The sequence below is a fragment of the Sinocyclocheilus rhinocerous genome, unplaced genomic scaffold (assembly GCF_001515625.1).
Source record: "Sinocyclocheilus rhinocerous isolate Xijiao unplaced genomic scaffold, SAMN03320098_v1.1 scaffold2000, whole genome shotgun sequence".
NCBI classification, from domain to species: Eukaryota; Metazoa; Chordata; class Actinopteri; order Cypriniformes; family Cyprinidae; genus Sinocyclocheilus; species Sinocyclocheilus rhinocerous.
In genome coordinates, this window is record NW_015630998.1 from 568439 (window position 1) to 591098 (window position 22660).

At 36.1% G+C, this 22660-nt stretch overlaps 1 protein-coding gene across 1 annotated transcript in view; it reads right to left on the reverse strand.

The window, feature by feature from the left end:
• The window catches only part of cunh8orf34 (chromosome unknown C8orf34 homolog), a 100517-nt gene that overhangs the window by 30183 nt on the left and 47674 nt on the right, over positions 1 to 22660 (reverse strand). Inside the window, exons 8-9 of the mRNA XM_016553585.1 lie at positions 9189 to 9324; positions 1063 to 1145 (exon numbers count right to left, since the gene is read on the reverse strand). Coding sequence (XP_016409071.1) covers positions 1063 to 1145; positions 9189 to 9324 — 219 coding nt within the window. The remainder of the gene's footprint in view (positions 1 to 1062; positions 1146 to 9188; positions 9325 to 22660) is intronic.

The window sequence follows — 22660 nt, forward strand, 5'->3', positions numbered from 1 at the left end:
AAAATGCACCTTTTATCTCAATAAAAAACAAGCTTTATTGCATTTTTACGATTTTTTATGAAATATGAATTTTGAATAATCAAAATTAGTTTGTGTCTGCTTATTCTATTCATCAGTGTTTGAACCATTAAAGAAGAAACTGCATTTTAATTTCTGGGTTAAAAAAAATGAAAAACGAAAAATGAATGGACGCCAAACTACACGGATCCCTTAAACAGGGCATTTAGATTTTTTTCTTGGATGAAAATGAGGCTGTGAGGGATAAACCTGGTCTGTACAATGGCACACACTGTGTATAAAAGCCCTACATATACTTTCCATAAGTCAAAGGCAACTCACACCTATTTTATTTTTGAATGCATTTATAGTTACATTAATTACAATAAATTACATTATGTAAGGAATAATTGATGACAGGCCGTTGAATTATTAAAAAAATAATGCAAACTCAAGGTGATTTTGGATCCATAAAAACTATTGCCGCAAAGATGTTAGAAAAAAGATTTTTATTTGAAGCTAGAAACTGCCACTAATACAAAAGCAAAAAATAATAAACTAATGTAATAAAACATTCTCACTTACTGAAGGCAAGTAAACACTCCAAGTATTACATACAAGCTAAATGATAAATAAATATATTACTCAAAAATACAAAAATATTTTTCAAAAATAATTTTGTTTGATTAACATTTATGACGCAGTCGGCGGCTGCAGGTTTACGCTGTTGCTTTAAGATCTGACGCATAGATCAAATATTTTGACACATATGTATTTCTCCCAACTGTTCAAGTTCACTTAAGACAAAACCTACTGCATTTACATGAATAGTCTCCAAGACGGGCATTTTGACATAAAGTTTTGTGTAAGTGTGTAGCAATAACAGAACTTAAAGGGGTGGTTCACTGTTTTTTTTTCTAGGCTTGATTGTGTTTATGGGGTGCAGTCTAACATGTGTTAATGCTTCGTTTAAAAAAAAAAAACATTCTTTTTCACGACTTTATATCCCATACATAAATGCTATCCCATGCCCCATTAATTTAAGTGATGACTGTAGGTGCTTACAAGGTATTTCTGGCACAGCTTGCTCTGGGACATGGGGTGCTGGTTCCTCTTCAGGCCTTGCAGTTAGGCTGTCCCCTTGAAGCCTAAAAAATACAAAAATTGAGCATAAAAGGTTTTAATTTCAAATAAGTGGCTTGCATTTCTCCCCACAGTTATGATAGCTGTGGAAGATAACAGTGAAAATACTATCATGTTCTTTTTCACATAATTTACCTTTATTCCATACCGCTTTGTCCCTTCTATGAGAAATGCGCTGATCATTTCCTGCTTTTATGAAGCTCCGCCCTCAGAAATAGGCGATGGGCTCTGATTAAACTCTCTGCTGAGGCTATGAAAGAACTCTGTGTAATGGATCAGTATCAAATAAAATCTCTATTTTTACCCAGTGTCTTTGCTGGATGAGAACAAGTGGAGACAGTGAGTCTCTATTCATAAAAGGTGATGAGACCGTGCCAAAGCAGTCTATTTGTCTTATCACTATCAGGGGAGGATGAGGATATGGGCAGGCTGGAATGTAGACAGAGTGTAACATAGGGGAACGCTTAAGAGCTGACAGCAATCTACTAATCGCCAAACTGTGCAGCTGTCTCAAACACCCATCATTTATGATGTCCTATCTCAGAGGATGCTGGGATTAGGAGCTTGTCTAAAGAGGGCTTGTTCTTAAAGGAACAGTTCATCCAAAAATATGCTCATCATTTACTCAATCTCAAAAGCCGATATTTTTAATGGGCCTTTTTTTTTTGTCATTTTTCGGAGCTTGATAGCATGAACATTTCCTTTTGTGGTCTAGGAAAGAAAGAAAGGCAACAAAGTTGTCATTTTCAGGTGAATTATCTCTTTATGGCCATCTTACTATATATACTGTACTACCATGATCCTAAAAGGAATACTTCACACAAAAATAAAAATTTAGTTAAAATATAGTCATTCTCATGCCATCCAAGATATAGATGAGTTTGTTTCTTAACCAGAACATACTGTATGTAAACAAAGTTAGCATTATATCACATGCTCACCAATGGATCCTCTGCAGTGAATGGGTGGGGTCAGAATGGGGAAGTAATTTGTTATAGTCCCTACCAGCAGTTTTTGAATTTTAAAAGACGATATCTCCGTTTGCATTGAACTTTCAGCTTCGTAACTTTGCAGATATTGTTTATGCTCAAACAGCAACATTACACACTAACTAACGTTAAAAAAGTGAAGGAATACTTCACACAAAAATAAAAATTTAGTTAAAATATAGTCATTCTCATGCCATCCAAGATATAGATGAGTTTGTTTCTTAACCAGAACATACTGTATGTAAACAAAGTTAGCATTATATCACATGCTCACCAATGGATCCTCTGCAGTGAATGGGTGGGGTCAGAATGAGTTGAATAGCTGATAAAAGCATCACGGTAATCCACAAGTAATCCACATGACTCCAGTCCATCAGTTAATGCTTTATGAAGCAAAAAGCAGTATGTTTTTATTTTAAAAATCCATAATTTTAACTTCAAACCACTGCTCTATCCATAATATTGCTTTCTCCAGTGAAAAGGTAATTTTGTCTGAATCAGTAGAGAAATATGCACAGAAAAAAGCACCATTTACAAGCACAAACAGTCCAAAACAAAAACAAATATGGTGGATTTGATGTGAAAGGACAACAGGAAATTGGCTTTTTCACTGGAGGATGCGTTTGGATTATGGACTGGTATTTTGGCCAGACGTGACTGTTTACATTTAAAATGCCTTGATGTATTTTTTTTATTTTTTACAAACACACAGCTTTTTGCTCCACAAGATGTTTACTGATGGACTGGAGTTGTGTGGATTACTTGTGGAATTTTGTTATGTTTTTATCAGCTGTTTGGACTCTCATTCTGACGGCATCCATTCATAAGAGAACTTAGTCCGAGTATGAGTCCGAGTACCCCAACTCTAATATATATATTGTAAAAAAGATTTTAAAAATGCAAGGAAAAAATGCAAAGAAAAAAACATTTAAATAATTAAAAAATGTATAATGTAATATTTATTTATTTATCTATTTATTTGTTTGTTTGCATTAAAAAAGTTTGGCTTCTTGCACTTAATAAATAAATATATATACATTATGCATAGGGTTAATAAAATTAAATTAAGGTTTCTGAATGTTTTTGGAAGAAGTCTCAGGCTACATTTATTTAGCCCAAAATACAGCAATATAGCAATATATACAGAAATATTATTACAAATGAAAATAACTTTTTTCCTTATGATTTCTTGTTGAAAACAGTTGTACAGTCTAATATTTTTTGTGGAAACCACATTACCATCCACAAGTTTGGGGTTAGTAAGAGTTAGAAAAAAAAAATTATACTTTTATTATGTAGGCTGCAATAAATTGATAAAAAGTAAAGTATTATGTTACAAAAGATTTAAATTTGAAATAAATGGTATTCATTTAACTTTCTATTCATCAAAGAATTCTACAATGTTTAGGATTATATTATATATTCCATTCACTCCATTGGTGAGCAAGTGTTGTATAGCTAAATTTCTCCAAATCTGTTCTGATGAGGACACAACTAATCTACATCTTGGAGTAAATGTTCAGCAAACCTTTATATTTGAGTGAACTATTCCTTTAAGGCAGTGAAAATCAGTATGCTTAAAAATATACAGTATATACTGTATATATATATTTTGTGTGGCCAGGATCATTCCAGGTGATTTAAGTAGGTGCATCCAATTAAAACGTTCCAGTCTCACAAATTTCCTAGAGTGGAAAATGAAGACCTACAGCAGTGTAATTGTCATACCTTATTCTTCAACAATGCTGTATTCGCAAACTGTTATTTTGGAGCGATTTCACTTCAGAACTGTAAATCACCAAATGCTGTACTTAGCAAATGACAGGCTTGATTCATTTCACATTTCTCGGCGCTGCCATTGCGTGCCTTTTCCCGTAAGCAATCAGGGCAGCTAATAAGCATGATCATCACAAAAGAAAACAACTCCTTCTCTTTTTACCGCTTTACCTGCCTTGCTGTTTCACTGCAGCTACTGCGACTTTATTTTTCTCTCCGTCTATCCATATATCAAATCCACCTACAACTTTCTCCCTCATTCTCTCTCATACGTTCAGAAGCCACTAAGAAAAACCAGATCTGACCTAGCCCACCATCTGAGGCAGTTCCTTTTCATACAGCATAATTTTTGGAATGAATAATTAAAATAATGATGGTGCATGACTCACACAGCTGTGCTTGATCGGGTCAGTCCCCCCATAATAGCAGAGAGGGGTCGGATCTCGGATGCTTTTGGCAGCTGTGGCTCAGGTTTGCTTTAAAAGGCTACTCTGTGCTTTATAAACAATTATAACATATTGCATTTTATAGTACCCACTCATGTCCTGCAATGGATCAGATGCACTTTTTCATTCATGTACCCTATACGTAATATAAAAGTGTCATATCTGTTGCCAATTTAAGGAGCAGATGAAATCGGAGAGCGATTGTGCTACTTCCAGATGAGCTGTTTCCTAAGCATGTGTGGCTGTAGTCTACCACCTCATCCATCACATGAAGAGGACAGACACGGGCAGATAAGGAATAAATATCAGTTTATTGAGAGATCCCAGAGTAATGTCTGCTGAAAATTCAGCTTTGAATTAGGGCTGCCCTCGACTAAGAATTTTTCTGGTCGACTAGTAGTCATTAATTTTATGAATTAGTCGACTATTTGCACGTTTATTAATAAACCATTTAAATTTAATTGTAATTGCCTACATAGCCTAATAAGCGATCAAGCACACGCATAAAGCTTGCCACAGCGCACGAGCAGAAGTAATGATTATGAATGGGTCAGGGAAAAACAGTAAGGAGACTGTATTAACATTTTAATAATTTGATAAACTAGTGCTTTCTTTGTTTTCGGCTTAAGTAAGATGATGAAGTCGGCGACACTGACTCGTCATCTCCGCAGTAGTGGATGCGCCTGTATGCATGTTTCATTCGGATTACATAATCGAAGAATATTTGTTTTCCATTTAGGGTGAAGTCGTGGCCTAATGGTTAGAGAGACGGACTCGTAACCCAAAGGTTGCGGGTTCGAGTCTCGTACCGGCAGGGATTGCAGGTGGGGGGAGTGAATGTACGGCGCTCTCTCCCACCTTCAATACCACGACTGAGGTGCCCTTGAGCAAGGCACCGAACCCCCAACTGCTCCCCAGGCGCCGCAGCAAAAATGGCTGCCCACTGCTCCGGGTGTGTTCACTGTGTGTGTGTGTGTTCACTGCTGTGTGTGTACACTTTGAATGGGTTAAATGCAGAGCACTAATTCCAAGTATGGGTCACCATACTTGGCCACATGTCACTTCACTTTCATTTGAATTGGTTCATTTGAAAGTAGACATTTCACCCCTATAGATATATTTTTAATGTCTGTAAGGCAAAGATATATACACGGAGCTCGCGCTCAAGTTCACAGAACTTGAGAATAGAGACGGCAGAAAGCGCATCATGTTTGCTTTCATTATTTTACAAAAGCGCAATGTTTTGTTGTTATTGTTGTGAGTGCACACAAATAAACGTAGACTCTTTACAGATTCGAAAGATGTACTTTATAACATATTGCATTTTATAGTACCCACTCATGTCCTGCAATGGATCAGATGCACTTTTTCATTCATGTACCCTATACGTAATATAAAAGTGCCATATCTGTTGCCAATTTAAGGAGCAGATGAAATCGGAGAGCGATTGTGCTACTTCCAGATGAGCTGTTTCCTAAGCATGTGTGGCTGTAGTCTACCACCTCATCCATCACATGAAGAGGACAGACACGGGCAGATAAGGAATAAATATCAGTTTATTGAGAGATCCCAGAGTAATGTCTGCTGAAAATTCAGCTTTGAATTAGGGCTGCCCTCGACTAAGAATTTTTCTGGTCGACTAGTAGTCATTAATTTTATGAATTAGTCGACTATTTGCACGTTTATTAATAAACCATTTAAATTTAATTGTAATTGCCTACATAGCCTAATAAGCGATCAAGCACACGCATGCTTTCATTATTTTACAAAAGCGCAATGTTTTGTTGTTATTGTTGTGAGTGCACACAAATAAACGTAGACTCTTTACAGATTCGAAAGATGTACTATTCTTATCTGTATGAGTAAAAATGACGGAGTATTTTAGGAGTAAGTGATTGCACCGGCGCTTCCATCTGTGCTGCAGTGAGCGCGCTATACTGTTCAGCTTCCACACTCCACACAGACACTTGAATATAGCGCACATTTCTCTAGGTTAACATTAGAGTGAGTGGCCATGTAAAGTTGCTAATACTTACATATATCAGATGATAAGCCATATTTGAGGTAGATGATTGATAGGCAAGTGTTTGGATGTCGTGCCCGACAGACTGCGTGACTTCGCATGTGGATTTTTTTTTTCTGCGACTAAGCGACTAATACAATTTTGGTTGACCAAGCCTCATCGACTAACGATTAGTCGACTATTAGGGGGCAGCCCTAGAATTCACAGATATATATTTTAAACAAATGAAAACAGAAAATTGTATTTAAAAATGTTCACAATACTGTTTTTACTGTATAAAATAAATACTGTATTTAAACAAATGCTGCCTTGGTGAACATAAGAGACTTTTAAAAAAAATATTAAACACTTTTAAATGGTAGTGTATTTCTTAGAATTTTCTTACTTTAGAATAAAATTGGCGTTCAGATTATTGCCCATATAGACACCACCAATAAATCAGTGAATCCACTGAATGAACTTGACGGGCGTAAGTATAATATTACATGTTTTAACGGTGTCTAACATCCAGACTTTCCGGACTGCTGTTAAGTACTGTGTTCTTCACTCATTGACCACTTGAGATAACAAATGTCCAGATAAAAGGATTCCTAAGTCTGAGCCTTAGAAAATGTGAAAAATGCTGCCTGGGTCTTCCAAGTAGCCACATGCCCGGGCAAAGAAACAGAGAAGAAAACAGAGAGAGAGAGAGAGAGAGAGAGAGAGATGGGCATCAGTTTCCTCACATTATATAGCTGCTGCTGTTTGGCAAGTCTACTGTATATGAAGAGCTTCCAGATGTACAAACAGACACTTATAGGATCAGTTAGAGAATCACTTGGACTGATTCAATCCGATTCATGAATGAATTATTCAGATGAACTCTTCAGGTTTTCAGATTCAAAAGAATGCTGTGTTCATGAAACGGCCTTCACTGACAAAAAAAGATCAATGCAAGAAACCCAAGCTCTGATCCAAATATGTAACCGGGATGGGACGTATCCACAATCCTGTGCTTTTAACCTGTGATATAAACAAATGAGCGTCCACATCAATGTGATAAACAGTGCACAAACAAACAGTGATTGTGTGATAAAAGTGCAAAGATGTGTTCAGCATCTCGTAGACTTTGAAGAATGCCTAAAGTATCTGTGGTGAATCTGATATGGGGCAGAAATGAAAAGCAAAAAAGAAAGAGCCAAACAAAACAAATGTGGGGGGATGTAAGAGCATGGCAGCCATTGAACCCAGCAGATTGTTTCATATCAGAGCCTGGCATCGGACATGAGCGCTGAGGCACCCTATCACAGCCAACAGTGTGAAATGTGAGCATACTGCCCAGCCACAAACTACACACCAGGAAATAAAAACAGAAAACAAGTGATAATGAAGATTATCTGTTTTCTAGAATGCTTTTAAGATATGTATGCTTTCTCTCATCCATAGATGGGTGTTTCTTCAACTTTTGACACTTTTATGGCCCGGGGTAATTTTTAATATAAAATAACAGATTATTTTTTGTTGCTGTTGTCATATGAATGTCACATTAAAACAGTCTTGAACCATTTTAAAGTTTTTCCTTTATTTCTGCTACTTTTTAAATGCCTTCTTTATAAACAACTGTAAATAATATGAATATACGATAATTATTACGTTTAAAATATGATTATCTAAACAAAGAGAAATAAACACAATGTGTGAAAATTATTTATATACACTAACATTCAAACGTTCAAACATTCAAATTGTATTTTATTTTATTTTATTCAGCAAGGATGCATTAAATCGTGTGTCACTAATGATTGGAATAATGGCTGCAGAAAATTCATCTTTGTCATCATAGGAATAAATAAAACTGTTCATATATTAAAACATTTCTTCTAAATTGTAATTTGAAAAAAAACATACCAACCCCAAAATGTAAAGGTTGTGTGCATAAACAAAGTTAAATTAAGTTTCATTAAAATTTATGAATAATAAGACACAATGTGTAAAAAAATATATGCTAAACATGTTATTTAAATAGAATATATTTTTATTATATTTTATATATTTATATAGTATTATATATTTTTTATTTATTATTTCTATTTCCAGTCAAGGTGTCAAATTATGCAAAAAGTGAGAAAATATTTAACTGTGTATTTAGAATGCATAAAATTGTAGCTGTTAAATTTACCTTAACAAGACAAAGTAGTCAACCATTACATATATATATATATATATATATATATATATAAAACAATGTCCATTCCACAATTATTATTTCTGAAACAGAATGCTAATTAAAATGTTTTGTAAATGACAGAGTGGTGGAAATGGTCATGACTTACAGAAAACAGTCACAGTTAATCAGTGTTCATGGACAAATTAATTTAACTAGTGAGAGCATGAAGTTCATTTTCTAACAATTCAAAGGGCCAAAAGTTCCCATAGTTGAAGAAACACCCATATGCGTAGATTTAAGATGACTGCACACGTCATAGTCACCTCAGTAAGATGAACGTTGTGCATTACCTCAGCTTGTACTCATTCACCTTTAGCTCTCAGAGCTTTGACTCTAGATTGCTGGAATGCTGCGTGTGGCCCTCATATCCGGCTGAAAGGGGTTCGGTTGTGGCCTCTCAGCAAACAGAGGTCAGAATATGTGACTCGTGACTTGACTAAGATATATGACATTGATGATGACATTTTTCACATTGTGTTTACCCTTGACTTGTTAAATGGAGGTTTGCAGAGGTGGCGACACTCACAGATTGAGGGGCAGCTTTACTGGTGTGGTGAAGTCATTGAGTAGAGAGCTGTTGGTAAATATTGAGCTGTGTAAATATTTACCTTGCACACCTTGAGCAGATGTTGAGAGTGACTTTGGCCTGGGGCTCTGAACAGTAGGAGCTGCGGCCCTGGCTGAACTTACTGCCAGACGGCAACAGGCCTGTGACCCCCTCCATTCGCAGGTCATCCAGATCCTCTGAGAGAAACAGAGACAGAGAAAGAAAGACAGATCAAAATCTGCTGATGATTTGAACCCTCAGATTATGATCAGATGGAATTTACTGCCTTTGTTTGGAGTCACAAAGATCCTGATGAGGTATGTGTAAATACATTTTTTTTTTAAAAATATTTTTTTATAATAATATTAATCACACTTTTATATTATTTTTATATTTAAATGTTATTTTAATCATCATTATCATTAAAATAACACTGAAATATTTATAATAATTATAATAACAATACCAACAATTATTATTAATATTACTATTATTAAAACATAACATTATTGTTATTATTTATTATTATTATTATCATTATTATTATAGTTTATATCATTATTAAAACATGTAAAATTTAATATGTAACCATTTTAATAATTTCATTTGTTTCTTTATAATGATGACAACGGCAATAATAATAATAATAATAATAATATTATTAAAGACAAATCATTAAATCAATCAGAGAAAATAAAAATTCACTGAATTGAATAATGTTTTATACATTGAGTTCTCTGATATTTTTCTCTTTCTGATTTTTTTTTTTTTTGGTGACAAGTCTTGGTGACAAGTCTTGAAGCATCAACCTTATATTTCAATATTAAGTATGTTTTTTATATATTAATAAATGTCACATGGACTGCAAACAGAACAGGGTTAACTCAACAGACTAGCCAAGCTTATCTAAAAAAAAATAATAATAATAAATAAAAAATTAAATTAAATTAAATTAAATTAAATTAAATTAAAAAGTTCCACACAGGGAGACCGACACCAAAAACTCTATCTATTCAACAAATCTGTTTGAATCGTGGTGATTTAAGCAGTTTATATTATATATTATTAGGGTTTCCAGTAACACTCACTGATTACTGGCATCACAAACCGACTGAGAGGTGGAAGTAATAGAGGAGAGAAAATACATGAAGAGAGATAAACAAAGCTAACAGCACTGAGATGGGCAACTCTATACTCTGGGAGGTCACTGGTGCCTCTCTCACAGCATATGCTCACAGCATGCTCGCCTGCGCCCAGATAACAGGTGCAGAGGGCTGGATCTGAGAGATGTGCGTCTCTTTACACTACATCTGTTCCTTTACAACACGCAACAGGGCCGCTGGGTTAAAGCTGGGTCATTTCCCAGAGTTTAGCTCAATTATATGAATAAGCAGAGCTGACTGGGTTTTTAAGCTATAGAGACCTGTTGTACTTTGCTGCTTCTACTTAAAGCTTTAACATTATTCATATATTAATGTGTGTATACAAGCATAAACCAGTTTATGTACTGGATAATAATCAGGTGGTCATAATTGCTAAATCAAGGCCAACAGGACCCTGACGTAAGGCAGATGCCTACCAAATAAGTAATAAATGAACATGATTGATTTAAGTTCAAATTATTATATTTTGTGATGGACAAAGAGAGTGCTGTAAGAGAGACGTAGACTAAAATACAGCTTTGGTATCACAGGAATAAATTATATTTCAAAATATATTAAAATAGAGAACAGTTCATGTAAATTTTCATATGTTTTTATATTTATATTTGAAACTGAATAACAAAACTATGTAAGCAGACTAACAGCAAGCAGAATTGTAATACTGCAAACCAATTTAACAGTTTGTAGCAATTTAATGTAGTTGTTATATTATTCAGTAGATGTATGGTCAGATGTGCGTGTAATGGCTTTGGCATGCCTCATCAAATCTGATTTCAAAGCCAGAACAATCTGTTTCATAATGCCACTTTGACAAAGCATGTTTCTCACAGGGAGTTTCGTTCTCATGTCACAATCATAAACATTATGATCCAGCAAGAACTCAGAGCAGCGGGGTAAAGTGAGCCGTGTTCCGTGAGGCCAGCGCCTCCCACCCGTGCCTGTGGCTGTAGGTGTTATATACCAACCGTACCACTTTTCACTGAGACCGCACAGCCGGCTGACAGCGTGTGGAAGGACACACCGAAAAAAAAGCACCTTGTAAGACAAGTAAGTGTAGCTAATGGCAGGAATTAGACTTGGTCTATTCATCCACGAAACTCTTACTCGACTCACTTTACATCTCTCAATTGCCTCGTCTTTTTGTTCAAGCTGCTGATGTGGGAAGGGGCCCGGTGGGAAATAACTTATCAGTCACAATTAAAAGCTCCCCAAACGCACCTTTTTGTGTGCGAACGCTCCGTGGTGTCAACACGAGATTTCTCCCATGAGTCTTTGTGCAAGCGCGGAAAGCATGTGTTTGTGTAAAAAGGAGATCTGCTTGGCACGGGAATGCGGACACTGCCTTGTTCGTGAAATACCAGCGAGTGTGGTGATATTACATGCCTCATTCATCATCGCAGGTCTGATCCAGCTGAGAGAGAGAGCCAGAGGCCACTTCATACACACACGCAGCATTGTACAGGAGAACACAGCTGTCCATCGTGGGAAAGTCTCTCTTTTCAGACTGGGCTGCGGGGTGTGTGGTTGAACGCTGAGGGGGGCACTTGTGGCAATGTGGCAGCGTTTTTGTTAATGCTGATGTGAGTTGGCTGAGACTTAGCATTTGAGAGAAGTACAGAGATAGATGCAAAAAGAGTGCAACTACACTCTAATAAATATGTTTAGGTCTAGATTTAAGATTTATGTATTTAAATTGCTTACAAATTGAATTGCATAGAAAATTAATCGAAATTTTTGGGGTTGGTATGATTTTTTTTTAAGGTTTAAAAGGTCCTTATGCTCACCAAGGCTGCATTTATGTGATCAAAAATACATAAAACAGTAATATTGTGAAATATAAGGCCTAAATAAAGATTTATGTATTTGATATATAAATGTTAATTTATTTGGATTACACCGCTTTAACATGAACAAATTAATAAACCTGTTCTTAAAATGTGATGCATATTTGTCAGCCATATAGTACATACAATATGAAACAGATAAAAAAAAGATAATGGTATGATTATCGCACTCAAAAAAGTTTATTAACTATTTGCATATTTTATTTGACTTAAAACAATCATTTTCAAAATGCTTTTTTTTTCAAATTGCTTAGAATCAACATACATCTGTTCATTGTGAAAACAACGAAAAAGTATTAAAAAGTATAAACATGTTTATAATAACTATGGAACAAGCAATATTCAGTTAGATCAAATGTATGAGATTAAATAAAATTGCATTTGTTGATGACAAATATATAAACCTGGTCATTGTGTATTTAATACTCATAAATGACATACTTCTCACGACAAATTCAGGGAAACCCGTGGTTCTGGTACTCTTAGATCTAAGTGCTGCATTTGATTTAGTTGACCACAACATTCTTCTGTCATGTCTGGAGTCTTACAGTGGTTTCATTCTTATTTGTCAAATAGGTGTTTTACTGTTCGATTGGGGCATTACTCATCTACTATCATTCCTCTTGGTTGTGGTGTTCCGCAAGGATCAATCCTTGGGCCTGTGTTGTTTTCCCTGTATTTGCATTGTGTTTTTATTTATTGTAAAGCACTTTGGTCAACCTCGGTTGTGTTTAAATGTGCTCTATAAATAAACATTGATTGATCAAACATACTCAGTTTATTAGTACTATTACAGAAATCTTACTCATTTCATTTATGTATGACTCCAATCAATGCATTCACTGCAGTCTCTCAGGTTCCAAGACCTATATAATGTTCAAAATTTAGAAAGATTGGTCAGCAGTCTTTTTTTTATTTTTTATTTGAGTTAAAGCAGGAAATAAAATCAATGTTGTATTTTCTTCCTGCTTTAACTCAAATAAAACATTTTTAGAGTGCAGACCAATCTTTGTAAATGTATGTATGACTAACAAATATGCATCACATTAAGTTTAACTGTTTGTTTATGTTAAAACGGCATAATCCAAATGAACTGGAATTTTATTAGCAATTCAGATACATACATCTTAAATGTATGCCCTTTTTTGAGTGTATAACAGTCACTCTTACCACCTCAAAACTCTATCAAAGAATAGGAAAGACTATAAAAATCAGTGGCTCATATTATCAATGCAAGTTCCCTGAGCATTTTCTATAAGGAGGTCAGTGTGCAAGAAACTGTGCTCATAAAAACCCACCCTAATTAATTGGCCTTCCATTGGAAGTCTTTTTGTAAGTGTTTTCCCACAGAGCTTTGGCTAATTTCTTCTTTTATGTGGGCTTAAAGCTGCTTGTTTCACAAATGTGTCAATGCCCAAGCCAGAAGTGGACTTTCAGACTTGGAATAGTCCTTCATCGGCCTGACAGGGATCTGAACTCCTGCCATAGTAAAGCAAGAGACTGCAGAGTGGGCTTTTCTTCTATTCCATTTGGAAAGAACTGACACAGAGGGAAACAAAGGTGTCTGCAGGCTCTTTAAACGGTACACTGCCATTCCTTAATAAATCTGCCAGGACTGCCGATCCAGCAAAGCTGCAAAATAAAGCATGACATGAAGACACAAATTTCATTGTGATTTGCTTGAATCTTATCAGAGAATTTAGAGCCTGCCGACAATGTAAGACAAAGAGGGTGGTGAGGCTTTGAAAATAATCTTGTTAACGATGCACTCAATTTAGTCTGATGTATTTTAAATCCTTTAATCAGATGGACAGAGTGAAAAAAGTGGTCATTATCTTCGCTGACTTAATGTGTTGTACAAAAAAAAAAACCTGAGGTGGCTCCATAGGCAGCATTGTAAGCATCATAGGGAAGCATAGGGATGCCTCCTACTTTTTGTACTTTTGCACAAATACTAAATCGCAGAATCGCATATATCCTTTAAAGAGTAGACAATCCCAATAAGCAATGAAACAGGTGAGAAAATTCGAGATGGCAGACAATGCTAAGAGAAATGTTTATAAATACACACTAACATTAAAAAAATACAGTATTATTCTAAACAGGGCCGTCCTTTGGGGAGTGCAACTGATGCGGTTGCACCGGGCCCCGCGGAGGAACACGATCGTGAACGGACCGAGGGGGACACAAATCCCCCCACCCACCCCAGAATGCAATCTGTTTGAGAAATGACATTTAACAGAGCACTTTTAACAGAGCAATTAGAACATTAAATGACTTTTAAAAAATTAATCTTAATGTGAGGACAAAGGTACATGTATCTACATGTAACAATAGAGGAAATGAGCATGCATAAATATCCAATATTGAATGATACCGATAAATAAAAAAAATAAATCTAATAATATCTGAAAACCGATATGATGCCAATATATTCAATATAGTGTAATACTGAAAAGTATTACATCAAAAAATCTGTGTCCTTCCAATTACATCACAAAAGAAATCATAAAATAGGTAAAAAATTGACTATAACACCAAATTTTGTTTCATGTATATAAACAGATCTTAACACCCAGCCTCAAAGGCAGATGCAGTAAGCAGCTCACTAGGTTTTAGAACAGACCTAAATGCTCAATGCAAAAAGGGCAACATCAGTCGTCAGCCAAAACTATAAACGTTTGCGTCTGTATGTAACCTGGGGCCCTACAGCATAAGCATGCTGTCTATTGAGAGTCACACTACAAAAGAGTTTTGTTTAATCTCTTAGAATACCTCATCTACCTCAGACGCAGCGTACAAATGCTACCTTTATATCACACAAAACATTTTGATAACATTGAAAAGCAAAATACCAGCGGCTGCACACATCCAGACAAAACAAGAGCACGGCGTCTATGTGAGTGTGCGTTTGCAACAGTCACGCGTTACTGTAGTGTCACTGCATACCTTCAGTGTGGAATAAATCAACTGCCGGGGATGCTGAGCCCCTGGAAAGAGGTGGAAAGTGTTATCCAAACAAAGACAGGCGTGATGACAAGGAATTTCTGTCTGTAATTGTTCGCACCAACCAAAGCAATGGGCCAGAGTGTGTGTGTGCTTGTTCTAGACAAAGTTTCCATGTAGTTTAATGCATCAAAGTCTGCACAAATGATTGTGGTGTATGTTGAGGTTGTTAGTCACTATTTGTAACTCCTAATTGAATAAAGTTCTTCAGACTGTTACATGAATCCCAACCAAAAGTTACATATATTTATTTTTTTACATTTTAGAAGATTTTAAAGAAGTAATTACATAATCACACAGCCATACCACAGTAAACTATAATAAAAGCAGACTACGCAGGCAGACATGACGTTTCCCGATTTACTTCAAAGTTCTCCATGGGTTTATTTTCCATCTCTAGCTCGTAATTATCTGAGCCGGGTAATTGACAGAATTCGCTGTCGAGAAGCTCTAGACGTCTCAGACTTTACGCACTTTCTGCATTTGTATTTCATTAAGACTAAAATGCTACGTTCCTGCGCTGTGGTTTAGTCCTCACATGCATACAACACTTTGAAGTGAGTGGGAAAAGCACTTTTGTTATGCTTTGTAATGAAAACAATATTTTAACTATATTTTAACCAGGTCGCCCCTTTCGTTCTCTAAAAATACTTCTGCCTCCCGCGCTGCAAAAATTTCATGGTGGGCGATGATAAGTGATCTTTCAAAGTTTATATCTTGAGTTAATGAAAGATGGAATTAAGTGGAGTTACACACGACGCCGAGGTTGATGAGAACTGGAAGACTCTGAGGCGCTGACACTTCAGAGACACACACTCTTGTATTAATGACTTAACTTATTGACTTAATCAGTTTACGTACAAATCACAATTGTTAAAATAGTTTGTTATATTATGAATGAGTGATTGTTAAAATCCATAGCAGATATGTACAATATTGCCACCTGGTGGTCAGTTATAATTGATATATACAGACGATTCTTTAGTAATACATTGAAAAGAAAAGAGATTAATCACTCCAAACAGATAAAGTTCACTAAAGCAAAGGTTTACAAACTTTTAGATGCCAAGGCCCCCCCAAATTCAATGATCCACTGAACCATTTCCTAAAATATAAATGCAGCTATTTTAAAACGTTTTTTACTGTGTTACGGAGGAAAAAGTTATTTTATCAAGACAATATATTGTTTAAATAATTGACATTTACATTGTCATTGTACTAAAGCCCCAAAATTTTAATATTATCTGGAAATTTTTACTTATAAAAGCAATATATGATTTAATCATATTATTTATTAAAATCAATATTTTCTATTGTGCTTTTCAAAATAAATACACTATACACTATAGTCAAAAAGTTTGAGATCAAGGTTTTTTTTTTAATGAAAAATATAATTATTTTACTTAGCAAGTATGCATTACATTGATCAAAATTGGTCAAAAGTAATAGTAAAGATTTTTACATTGTCACAAAAGTTTCTGTTTCAGCTAAATGCTGTTGTTGTTTTTTTGTTTTGTTTTGTTTTGTTTTACTTTGCATTCATCAAAGAATCCTAAAAAAAGTATCATGGTTAACAAAAAAAAAAAAGTAACAACTGCTTTTAACATTAATAACAATCAGAATTTTTTTTTTTTTTCGAGCACCAAATCAGCATATTAGAATGATTTCTGAAGGATCATGTGACACTGAAGCCTGGAGTAATGATGCTAAAAATTCAGCTTTGGCATCACAGGAATAGATTATACATTATAAATAAATTATATTAAAATAGAAAACAGTTATCTTGAATTGCAATACTATTTTAAAATATTACATTTTTACTGTATTGTGTGCACTGTAGTTTTACTGTCTTACTGTATCAAATAAATGCAGCCTTTGTGAGCATAAGATACTTTTTTCAAAACATTAACAAATGACTTTCATTTTTTTTTTTAAACCTTGGCCCTAAAAAAATCATTCATACAACTGTCAGACATATTCAGCACCTCCTGATGGCAAAGGTAAAAGAAAAACCTCAAAAAGCCAATAACTCATTCAACAACCCCTACATTTATTCTGCAACTCCGGCATACACACCATGCTCGACTGCAAAAATGCTTGACTGTTGATATGAGGACCAAGAAACAAATCCGACGAACACAGACGCACACAAACTCTCAGATAAAACTTACAGGGGCATTGTGTGTAGAATAACATTATCGCAAGATTACAAAACAGACCATTCAAATCCACAACGCCTGGACTCAAACGTGACTCACTGTTTGTTACACATCTGATTTTTAGATATGTTTGTTGTTAGGTCTATGGGTTCATTCTTACAATACATCATAGTTTGAGGTTTTCGCTCTACTGTAAATCCTCTAGGGGTCTGTGGGTTACATCATACTCTCACTGGATCTTTTCAGCCGTCATTCAGTTTTAATAAATGGCTCACTGTGGCCTACACAATCAATCATTGAGCTGCGGCTTGCATCGTCTTGGCACAACTGCACACAATTAGGTAATGCATCTGCAAGTGTGTGGTAAAAGTCATATAAGAGCAATAATTTTTCATGAGGGACTTTTTTCCCCTCTTATCAGTGTATCAAAGATACCATATAGTTGCCACAGCCAAGCCTCCTTCATATGAAAGATTGAAGATTACTGTAATTTACACCAGCATGTTCCATCATCTCCAGCATCCCTGACAAACACTGTGCATATACTGGATACAGTGGTGCATCTCTGTTATTTGTTTGCGCCGTCACCAGGGCAACTGTTGTGTCTCTGCATCCTGGAGAAAGTTCTTGGCGTCAGGGAAGAGTAGAGAGTGGTGACAGCTGCCAAGACAGGCTGCCATTACATCACAAACAAAAGCAGTGCCCTGATCGCTTAATCCACTGCGATCACACCACATCTATAAAACACCAAGAATGTGTCATCTGAGGGGTTAAAGTGAAACGGATCAAAATGATAACCCACAGCTTTGCCATAAAAACGGATCATGTAAAACAGGATTATTCGCAGCATAATCAACAAGAGTCTTCTTAAAGGCAAACTACTTTCTTCTATGCTAATGTGAAGGGATTATAAAATGCTTTACTATAATGAAGCCATTTATATAGGTTAATTTGTCAGAAATGACTCACTTGCCTCAGTTGTCCTCACAAGGCTCATGCAATAACATACAGCGTGACCAGTGTAGTTGTAACAGAGACGCTGGAGTTTGGTTAGAATCCATGAGCGGAAGTTTATTAAAGGTCAAGCTCGATCGCTGCTTTCATGGAGAGTAGTTCCTTATTTCCAACGTCATAGTTGCGCTCAGCGGAGGTTAGTTTTCTGGAGAAGAAAGCACATGGATACAATTTGCTTGGTTGTCCTTCGTCCACTGCAGGAACCGAGGAGGGTTCGCCAGACCACGGGAACAGAGGCGGTTGGAATCCTAGGACGCACTGGAAGGGGGTTAGACCTGTAGAGGAGTGAGTCAGAGAGTTTTGGGCGTATTCCACCCATGGCAAGAACTCAGACCTTCTGTGCTGTTCACGGCTGCAGTAGCTTCGGAGATACCTTCCTATTTCCTGGTTGAGTCGTTCGACTTGTCCGTTGGCTTGTGGGTGATAGCCTGAAGTTAAACTGACGTTGATATCCAACTGATTGCAGAATGCCCTCCAGACCTGAGACGTGAATTGGGTACCTCGGTCACTGACTATGTCCTCTGGTAGTCCATATATCCTAAAGATGTGTTGGAAGAGGGTTTGAGCGGTTTCCATGGCAGTGGGTAGTTTGGGTAGTGGAATGAGACGGCAGGACTTCGAGAAACGGTCAATGATAACCAGTATAGTAGTGTTATTATTGGATGGTGGGAGGTCAGTGATGAAGTCGATAGACAGATGAGACCATGGTCGTTGAGGAATCGGTAATGGCTTGAGTAGACCTGAAGGTAATTCCTTTGGGGTTTTTGACTGAGCACAGATCTGACAGGACTTGACATAGTTGGTGATGTCTCGTGCCATGTTACTCCACCAGAAAGAGTTCTGTACTAGTTGGAGAGTTCGAGAGATACCAGGATGACCGGAGCAGAGAGAAGTGTGAACCCATTGCATGATTCGAAGTCTTAAAGCTTGAGGTACATAATGCTTTCCTGGGGGTGTGTTTGCGGGTGAGGGGTCTTGTTGTTGTGCTTCTCTTAGTTCTTCCATGATATCCCAGGAGACTGGGGCTAGGATGATCGAGCTGGGTAGAATGGGACCGGTGATGTGAGGCTCTGTGGAGAGGTCATAGTGTCAGGAAAGAGCGTCTGCTTTTCCATTCTTGCTGCCAGGCCGATAAGTTACAGTAAAGTTGAAGCGTGTGAAGAATAATGCCCAACGGGCTTGCCGGGGGTTAAGACGCTTGGCACTCTTTATATATTCAAGATTCTTATGGTCTGTAATCACTTGGAAGGGATGAAGAGCTCCCTCAAGCCAGTGACGCCATTCTTCGATTCCTTTTAGGAGCTTGTCTCATGAGGTTATCAATCCTGATGGCGAGTGTGACAAAATCGGAGAAGGAGGACTCGCCACCCTTGCATGCAAGTTCTGCCTGAAGATCGCCGTTGAGACTTTTGTGAAACATAGCTTTTGAAGCGACATCATTCCATCCACTCTGGGCAGCGAGCGTTCTGAATTCAATGGCAAACTCAGCAGCGGAACGATTACCTTGGGTCAGATTGATGAGCTGTGTCGAAACGTCCTTTCCACCATGAGGATATTCAAACACTTCACGGAGTTGTTGAATGAAGTACGGTGAAAGCAGAGGAAGCAGAGGGAGTGGAGCACGGTCAGTACTCGAGCGAGGGCTCCCTCTGCTGGCTTGGCGTTACAGTAGTCTGATTTAGTCCGAATCTTATAAACTGGTTCTTTTTAGGGAATCAAAACAAAGCACTTTTCTGTGCAGTCCCATTCAGAAACAAATGATTCGTTTTGAGCTTTAAACTCAAGAGTTTTTAAAACGATGGATGGATGGATGGATGGATGGATGATAGAAGCTTTCAGCTTTCTCTGAAGCGGAGTTATATAAAAATGTAATTCGTTTGACTTCCAGTGATGAAATTGTTTATATAGTGCAGGATGGATGGATATATACTATATTAATATTACATATACTCTACCGTTCAAAAGTTTGGGGTCAGCAAGATATCTTAAATGTTTCTGAAAGAGGTCTTCGAGACTGTATTTATTTTATCTAAAAGTAAAAATAAAAAAACAGTAATAATGTGAAATATCATTACAATTTTCTATTTGAATATATTTTAAAATGTAATTCATTCCTTTAATGCGAAAGCTCTTATACAGTCATCTTATTCTTATACAGTGTGCTGATTTGCTGCTCAAGAAACATTCTGATTATTATAAATGTTGAAAACAGTCGTGCTGCTTAATGTTTTTTTTTTTCAGGATTCTTTGATGAATAGATAGTTCAAACAAACAGCATTTATTTAAAACAAAAATATTTCATAATATTATGTCACTTTTGTTCAATTAAATTAAAAACACTTATTGACTTTTGCATGGACAAGAGCCTCACATCTTTTTCAGACAATGTAAAAATCGAATTATTTTTACAATTCAATTTGATAATTACTGTGTCTCAATAAAAACACAGAAATTACAAGCTACTGATAACTCCGCTTATATACAAATCAGTCAAAAACCAATAAACCCGAACACAATATTTCCCTCAGCACTTGGAGATTCCCAAAAATTCCCATATTTTCACATGTTTTTATTGTCAGCCAAACCAACAAACCACACTTGAGAGATTCACGGCTGCTATGTCATCTGGGTCTCTCTGAGCGAAACGAAGTGGGTGTCTCAGATACGGGTGGGCATCCGGCACGTGAGAGCTTCATCCCCCATGAATCCCTCCATATGTGCATCACCCTCCAGACAATTACAACTCAAGATCTGTGTGAAACCAGTGCACCATTTATCAACTCTGTCTCCTCACCCCACATGAACACCCCTTCATAAATCCATTTCTAATGTTTGAAAGGTGTCAGATGTGACCTGACTCATATTCAGAGTCTATACCAGATAAAAAGCCGCCGACACAAAATCCGAAACCCTAAACCCTGGCAGAAATGACTTATTCATCCCGCCGAGTGGCCACAGCTCAGACATATAAACCAACCTGAGAATAGATCTACACTATTTCTTTTAGTCTCACTTACACACATCTGTCATCGCTAGGATTGTTTAGCACAGCAAAAAGGCAACCAGTGTCCCGTGAGCGCTCTCATCAGACATCATTTACTGTAAATGTGCGGCTTCATCTGTATCTTCATCAAGTTCACGAGGCCATGAAAGTCATAATGGCAATCTTTAGCGTTGCTCTGGCATGGGAGAGCACTGATGTCTTGGGAAAAGGGTTTTCTACCATGTTGGTTTATTAGCTAACCAAAAGACAACAAAATGCTGCCAAAAACAGGGTTTTGCTTCAAAAACCCCATTTGAAGAGTTGAAAATATGGTTGACTGTGTGCAGACGATATATGATGAGTGGCCCCACATGTATTTATCTCATATACAAAAGTTGTGAGTCATTTTCCACTGAGGCTGCTTTTGTTTATTGATTTGTTTATACAAAGAACTTATTCTTTAGTGTCAATAATCCCAGAATAAAAGGAGACTTTGGGTCGGCAACAGTTTTATGACTGTCATATATAATTTTCCAGATAACTAATATCATATTTTTGTAACCCTTTATAAATAGTGTTATGTCTTTGTCAGCAAATGCACTTTGGTTCATTTTACTTCAACAGTTCAAGCAGTTCAAATAAAGGATGATAATAACTATGATGTCCCTCTAGTGGTAAAAAGCTGGCATTGCCAAAGTCAAACTATAATAGTAATATACTATGTCTAATAATAATAATAATAATACCAAACATAAACTAATATAATATAATTTAGTAATTAATACTAAGTTTTAAATTATAATTATATTAACAGTAATTTTGAGATTACAAGGTTTTAAAAACATGCTACCTATTAATCTTACAAAAATAACTGACCAATATGCATGAACAATATAACTGTTACTACTGAGTAACATAGTTGACAGGTAACAATTAAAAATGTAAGCAAGTAAATAAATAAATAAATAAATAAAAAGGAGAAAAATAAAATTTAGAGAAGAACAAAGTTTTTCTCAGTTTTCCCTGAAGCTAAGTTAAACAAACAAACAAACAAACGAAAAAAACGAATGAATGAATGAGAAAAATAAAATTTAAAGAAAAACAGAGTTAGGAAACTTCTTTCAGTTTTCCCTGGAGTCAATTAAAATAAAATAAAACAAAATAAAATAAAATAAAATAAAGTGATGGGATATTTTTATATAGTACAGGATGGACAGATATATGGAATATTACAAATATATGTACTATATTAATAATACATATACACGAGAGTTCAAAAACAATTTAAATGTTCATATAGTTTGGCTTGGAGGACAAAATGGACAAAATGTATGATACAAAAAAAATTTTGCCACAAAAAAAAA